Source organism: Rhinolophus hipposideros, assembly GCF_964194185.1.
Source record: "Rhinolophus hipposideros genome assembly, chromosome: 25".
Lineage (NCBI taxonomy): Eukaryota > Metazoa > Chordata > Mammalia > Chiroptera > Rhinolophidae > Rhinolophus > Rhinolophus hipposideros.
In genome coordinates this window covers 27,702,308-27,709,639 of record NC_138071.1, presented here as the reverse complement: position 1 = coordinate 27,709,639, position 7,332 = coordinate 27,702,308, and the positions used below count along the sequence as shown (strand labels likewise).

Below are 7,332 nucleotides of genomic sequence, written 5' to 3'. Positions count from 1 at the left end.
ACTCGAGGAATCGAACTGGCAACCTTGTGGTTGAGAGCCCACTGGCCCATGTGGGGATCAAACCGGCAGCCTTCGGAGTTAGGAGCACGGAGCTCTAACCGCCTGAGCCACCGGGTCGGCCCGTGGACAAGTTTTTTGATCTGTTGATTTTGGAGACTCCATGCATGAGAAACAGGCATGGTTTTCCACGCCCAGGCTTCTGAAAGTCAGTACCACTGAGAAGAAGGTCACACCAAAAGTTGGTTATAGATGCAAAGATGACTTGCCTGTTTATTTATAGAAATGGGAACTGTAATGACCAACATAAAATGTATCAAAGTAGCAAAGTTTGCAACATTGTTTATAAAGATAGTTTCTTTTTTATAAAACAAACACTCCTGTAAAGGTCGTCTTAGCTCTTTTTCCTGCACTTACCATACATTTTCCTTTATTTCACTTATTCCACAACTATTTATTGAGCTGCTGCTGCATAATAGGGATAAAAGGTGAATAAGGCAGACAGCTGTGGCTGTCTCCACAGGTCTTAGGGTGGGATACAGGCCGCTAGTCTGGCAGCTCATTACAGGCCAGGAGAGGTACGATGGGGGAACACACAGATTTTATAGACGCATCCAGGGGGGCATAAACCATCATCAAGGGGGGAGTGGTGCTCTGGGATGGAAGTGAAATCTAGAGAGAGAGCCGAAGAAAAGAAACAGAGGTAGGAATTGGCCAGGAGAAAATGGAAGGGGGATTGGGACAGCCTGGTGAAGTGTGTTGTGCACCAAAAGCTGTCCTGAAGGCTGGAGCTCATGGTGAGGAGGAAGTGGGGAGCGGATGAAAGGAGATGACTGGAGGATGACAGGGGCTCGCCTGGACCTAAAGGGCCAGGTCACGGAACTTAGGTTTCAACCTGAAGGGTGATCGATGGGACTGTGAGTTCCATTCCCAACGGAAAGTTATGTAATTCTTTTTTGTGAAGTCCTCTCCTGTTTGACTACACAGCACAGGAGACCATGACGATCTCATCAGCGTCTCTGACCCTCAAAGACAGTCAGTCTCATAAAACAGGATCCAAATAATACATTTTGGACTGAAAAGTTTTGACCTACCTTTACAAAGACCACACTAACCAAGGAAATGCTAAATCTCAGTTTTACGCTTATCTATGTGGACATGGTCATTATTAAATTCACTTTGATTTTATTTATCCTTTAGATAAATTGACTGGAGATAAAATAAATGTAAATACAAAGTTTTGTGCCAAGAAGAGTTTGCATGCAGTGAACCCATTATAACGTGCAATTTTCTAACAATATACATTTCTGTCTGCTAAGGGGGGTAGGCATCAATGTAGGCTATTTGCTAGTTATGTTGGGTTGAATTTTGTCCCTGCAACATTCATATCCTTCCTGGAAACTCAAAGTGCGACCTTATTTGGAAATAAGAGTGCTTGCTGCAAATGTAATTCATTAAGACGAGGTCACACTGGAGTAGGGTGAATCTTGAATCCCATATGATTAGTGTCCTTACAAGAAAAGACACACACAGAGAGAACACTGTGTGAGGACACAGAGACACAGAGAAGACAGCCATGTGATGACAGGCAAAGATTGGAGTGACACGCCCACTAGCCAGGGAGCAGGGGGAGGCAGGAAACAGATTCTTCCTCAGAGCCTACGCAGGAGCCTGGGTTGGGACGTCTGGCTGACAGAGCTGTGAGAGAAGAAATTGGTGTTGTTTAAAGCCGCTTGGTTTGTGGTAGTTGGTGTGGCATACCTAGGAATCTCATATAATCGTCTGGTACATCAGTAAAAGAGAGGAATCTAAGAAAGTGTGTGTGTGAGAGAGGGAGAGAGAGAGAGAGAGAGAGAGAGACAGAGACAGAGAGAGAGAGAGAGAGAGACAGAGAGAGAGAGAGAGAGAGCGCGAGTGCTCATTTCTAGTTTACAACACTTGCTGGCGGAGTGTTTTCTGTGCCACCCTCTTCTGAACAGGCAGAAGTCTGCTAACTCCCACCCCAAACTCCCAGATACATTTCTTTTAAAACTATGGTCTTGTACACAATGGATGTAAATATTTAATCTTCCTATTGGTACATTTTTCCATGTCTATTTTTCAATTGCCTGCTTGTCCCTTTTGTGTTTACCTTGTTAGGTAGTGCCAGGCTTAGAGTACAGACCCCTGGAGGGCAAGATTCTTATCTATGTGAAATGTGCGGTACAAGGTCTGCTTATGCCTCGTACTCTTCTCCACAAATTGTTAGTGCAGGTGATCGTTCTGTTTATTTTCTTCTCAGTTTCTTCCTTTATTTTGTCTGCCACACAGATACATGGCATTACCGAAATAACTTTAGTAAAGCAATATGAATTTTAAAGGTAAAAACGCACTATGGACTAAATATGAACTAATTTTAAGTGACTGAAATTCTTTTAAAACATTTTTTTCTACTGAAAAATAAAGGAGAAAACATGATAGCCATTACTGTAACTTTTTAAAGTGTAACTTTGATAGTAAAAGTATGAACACAGAAGTTACAAGAGCTAGAATTTAAGTTTTCAGTGGTCCTTCCACAACTGTGAAAGTTTGGTTCCTAAAAAGCCCTGAGGAATTTAAGGCTTTATGGGAAAACAAAAAGAGAGGGACAACAATTAGCAGTGAATCTATGGGACAGCCATATATTTTTACATTCATTAAAACAAAACAATAAAGACATTCTAAATGAAGACCATATCAATGCATTTATAAGCCTTTGAATAGTAAGAATGGGTGCTTTTTTTTGATACACTGTCATTTGTTTGCTATACTCTGGGAATCTCATTTGCTTACAGTTTCATGAGAGGTTGTTGCAGATAACAACCCTCACCCATACCCACATTTTAAATATTTAACATATACCTCTGATTATACTACATGTGCTCTGAAAGATTATATTATTATAGAGAAATGTAATATAGAAAGTGAAAGTCCCTTGTAATCCAACCCTTCAGAGGTGATAGCTGTTAACAGTTTGGTGCATGTCTACCATATTTAAAAAATGCCTGTTTAACATGTGGACCTATTAGAAAGTAGACTTTCCTTTTTTTTTTTTGTCTTTCCAGATGCTTATGCCTATCTGATTTTATAATTTGGAGGAACCTCAGCTTATGCCTTCTGGAATTTTGCTGCCATTGTGGTCTCCAAGCTGTGTAATTTGGATAATGGAGAAGGAAAAATCTTCATGGGAACCTTCATGTTGAATAAGTATTTCTTGAATACTACCTCTGCCTCCTGGGTTGTATTTCATTTGTCCTGCCGTGACAACTTCAATGCCGATGAGCCTGCTATCCTCTTCCAACAGATCCTACCTACTTGTCTGCTCCCAGCAGCCAAAGGACTGGAGATTTAAGCTGGGCTTACACCTTCAGCAGCTTTTATCTTTCCAGAAGCATCACCCTGCAAACCTCTATATCCTTCCATCCATTCCACCCACTGTTCTATCCTCAGTCTCTAGTTGTTTCCTTTTAAAACTTCTGTTCAGCAGGAGTGACTTGCAGTTTGCACATTCTGACACTTAAATTCTCCCAAGTGCTGAAGTAGACTACATTATCTTGACATACAATTTGGTGTATGTGAAACTGAGAAATGGCTATTCTAATTTCAGCATTGAACACAGATAAACATTTAGATCAACAATCCAGTTTTTGAAAATGTACTTTAATGTGTGGAAAAATGAAAAAGGATGAGTAACAATAAAATTTAAATATACTTCATAAATTTATTAGTCACGTTTATGTTGTATTTCTATGTATAATAGACACTTCTAATTTATAGTTTGCATTTACCACGCCAGCTTCTTCCCAAGCTCAAAATTCCCGTGGCTGTAAATTTTGTAAACTTTGAAAAACCCAGCAGGGATTAAACCCTGAAGGAATTCAAATGACTATCTTACTATGTAGTCTTCCTTTCAGCCGTTTCAAAAACTATGCTTTTAGTCAGAATAGACTCTGGAAGTCAAACTGTATAGTTCGCCCAAATAGGAAACACAGTTCAAAGTTTATAGTTTGGCTATTGGGAAGAAGGGAAGATGAATGGCAGCCGGAAAAACCAGCCTATTATTTTTATCCTCTTCTAAAACCGTGCTGTGAAGATGGTAAGAAATCAGAATCAGAAAAGTGCCTAGTGTGTCCGGCCTACAATATATGCTGATGAAGTCACAGTGTATCCCGATTCTTTTGCAAATGGTTGATAGGTCTTAATATTTTCTCCCAACTGAAATCTATGTTTTCACTCCGCTATGCTCACCGATAGTGAGTGGGGAGGAAAGCAGAGAAGAGCATATCGTGCCAGCGTTACCTCCCTCTTACAAGAAACCCAGAATCCCGCATTTGTAGCTGCCCCTCCTGAGAAAGCGCCTATTTCACATTTCTAATTTTAGCCCCATTTTTCTGGTACCACTTTCACGCAGCGTAAGAAAAAGGTGGCTTGGAAGTACTTCGAATTTTGCCTCTTAACCCCAACGCGTTGGACGTTAAGACCAAGTTGTAGGGTTTCTGTTGGTTTATTACATATTTCAGCGTCTCATGCCTCAAAATGTCATCCTTCTTTTTGTCTGACAGCTTTATAAGCCCTTTCTGGCTCGTGTGTAAAATGACGTTGCAGGAGCGAAACTGTCACTGGAATGGGATTGTAACGAAGTTGCATTTCTCCTCCATAGACAGGCATGAAAGCGGAAGACGCCTGCACGGGAGGCGGTGAAGTCTGCCCGGGCTCGGGCCGCGCGCGCGCGCGCGCACACACACACACACGAGTGTACACACGCGCACGCGCGCGCCCGGGCTCGGGCCCCCCACACACCCGGTTGTGCACACGCACGCACACACACACACACACACACACCCCCGGTCCGGGCCTCCCCCGCCAGCGCCTCCCGGGAGACCCGGCGCGTGGGGAGCGTGGGCACGGCCCGCCCCCGCCCCGCTCCCTCCGCGGAGTCCCCGGACCCCGATCCCGGACCGCCGCCTCCGCAGCTTGGCGCTCTCCGGAGCCGCAGCCGGAGCCGGAGCCGGAGTCGCGGCGGGGCCGCCGCGTCAGAGCCGGAGCGAGCGGGCGGGGGAGGGGCGGTGAGGTCAGCGGCGGCGCGTCCGCGGGCGGCGCATGCGCGGAGCGAGCCCCGTGAGTGGCAGCGGCGGCGCGCGGGGGGCGGCCGGGCCGGCGGGTGGGGGAGGGGAGGGGGCGGGGGCGTCGCGGCGGCCGTGTGTGGGCGAGACGGCGGCGACTTTGAGGGGCCCGTGGTGCGGGGCGCCCGGGGGAGCCCCGGCGCGGCCCTCGCGCGACGGCCACGGTGCCGTGCGTGCGTGTGTGCGTGTGGTGTGTGTGTGTGTGTGTGGTGCACGCACACCCGCAAAACTTCCTCCTCCCCTGCCCGGGAGGGCGGGCGCGGGCGCTGAGGGGCCGGCGCTCGCCCAGCCCGGAACCCACAACAACAACTGGAGCAGCTGTCAAAACTTCGCCGCCGCCGCCCGGCCTGACGCGGCCGCGCGGGGGGGGGGCGGCGGGGCGCGACCCCCGCCCGGGCCCGCGGCCTTTCTCCTCCCGCGCGGGCGGCCTGGGGGAGGGGCGCGGGCGGAGCCCCGGGCCGGCGCCCTCGCGCGGCTCCCCGCCCGCGCCCGCACCGGCCCCCGCCCGCGCCCCGCCCGCCGCCGCCCGCACCTCCCCGCCCGCCCGCCCGCCGCCGGCCCCTCCCTCCCTCCGCCCGCGCCCCGCCCGCCGCCCCCCGCCCGGCCCCTGCGCGCCGAGGTGCGCGCGCCCGCGCCTATGTGTGTGAGTGCGTGTCCTGCTCGCTCCATGTTGCCGCCTCTCCCGGTACCTGCTGCTGCTCCCGGCGCTGCGGGCGATGCGAGAGGCTGAGCCGGGGAGGAGGAACCCGAGCAGCAGCGGCGGCGGCGGCGGCGGCGGCCGCGGCGGCGGGAGGAGCCCCCCAGGAGGAGGACCGGGATCCATGTGTCTTTCCTGGTGACTAGGATGTCGTCGGAGGAGGACAAGAGCGCGGAGCAGCCGCAGCCGCCGCCGGCACCCCCCGAGGAGCCCGGAGCCCCGGCCCCGAGCCCCGCAGCCGCAGACAAAAGACCTCGGGGCCGGCCTCGCAAAGATGGCGCTTCCCCTTTCCAGAGAGCCAGAAAGAAGTAAGTTGAGTGTGAGGGAGCCAGGCCGGGAGCCAGCCGCGGCGCCGGGCCGGAGCTGTCACCGCGCGCCCGGCCCGCCGCCCCCGCGCCCGCCGCCCCCGCGGGGTGGGGGTGGGGCCGCCGCCCGCCGCGCGTCCCCGGCCCGGGGCGCCCGCCCGCCCGCCCGCCCGCCCGCCCGCGGCGCCCCTGCCCCGCGCCCCTCGCCCGCGCCCGCCGGCCTCCCGCGGCCGCCCCGCACCTCTCTCCGCCCCGCCGGGCCCCGCCGGCTCGCGCCGACGCCGCACTTTACTTTTTACTTGGGCCCTCGCGCCGAGCTTTCTTGGTGCTTCTCTTTCTGCCGAAATTTCTCGCGGCTGCCTGGTGGCCTCGCCGGGTCATTTAAAAAACAAACAGCGAGGCACACCTGGCAGTGCCCGGACGAGTTTATTGTCAACTACAAAGCGGCGCGCCCCGGGCCGCCGGCGGAGCTGTCAAACGCCGCGGCCAGGTGGTCTCCTGCCGGCGGGGGGCGGGGGCGGGGGCGCACGCGGCGACAGCCAGTGCCCGTTTCTTTGTCAGCTACTTGCTGCCTCAAGTTTTCTTGCTCCCAGACCTGCGCTTTCCCCCTTGAATGATACATTAGGAAGTCATTTGACTTCTTCCTTCCCCTCCCCCACCCCGGAGCACACTGCCCTGCACCCAAACGCACAACTCCTTGCGCTCGCACAGCTGAAGGCGAAGCGTGCAGGAAGTTTGGGAAAGGCCGCCGTGTCCTCCCCCCCCCCCCCCGGGTACGGCCGGCCGTGCACAGCACGTTTCCTCCCGGGACACAGAGGGAAGCGCTGCCCAACTTCCATTGAAGTGGTGGTCCGAGCGGTTACTGGGTCAGGAAGCGCTTTCGCTGGCTTTGGAACGTGCCCCGGGGCTCTAGACCTCAGGTCTCTCGGTTGCTGGAAGCGGCTTTCTACAGAATGGTTCTACGGCAGCTTTGCCTGGAAATGAAGACACCCGTCGTGGTGCCAGCGAGTCGCTCAGCCCTTGTGGCTCCGGAGGGTGCCGGGGAAGATCTGTGCCTGTCTCCCAAGTTGTCGAATGGCGTGTGTTGCTTACTCATTGCATTATACGATCATCTGGTGAAGTGTTGGTGGTGGAAGGGTGCACGGGAGCGGAGGAAAGCTGCACATCCGTGGATACTGTTACTTTTGTTGTT

At 52.7% G+C, this 7,332-nt stretch overlaps 1 protein-coding gene across 21 annotated transcripts in view; it reads left to right on the top strand.

The window, feature by feature from the left end:
- The first annotated feature begins 5,016 nt into the window (after window positions 1-5,016).
- Window positions 5,017-7,332, top strand: part of KMT2C (lysine methyltransferase 2C) — a 224,940-nt gene continuing 222,624 nt past the window's right edge. For 11 of the 21 annotated variants that reach the window (XM_081038080.1, XM_081038078.1, XM_081038094.1 and 8 more), the window contains exon 1: window positions 5,772-6,143. In XM_081038080.1, coding sequence (XP_080894206.1) covers window positions 5,983-6,143 — 161 coding nt within the window. In that variant the 5' untranslated portion in view covers window positions 5,772-5,982. Of the gene's footprint in view, window positions 5,134-5,740; window positions 6,144-7,332 lie in introns of those variants that run through there. The other 10 variants (XM_081038077.1, XM_081038085.1, XM_081038090.1 and 7 more) reach the window with 4 other exon arrangements.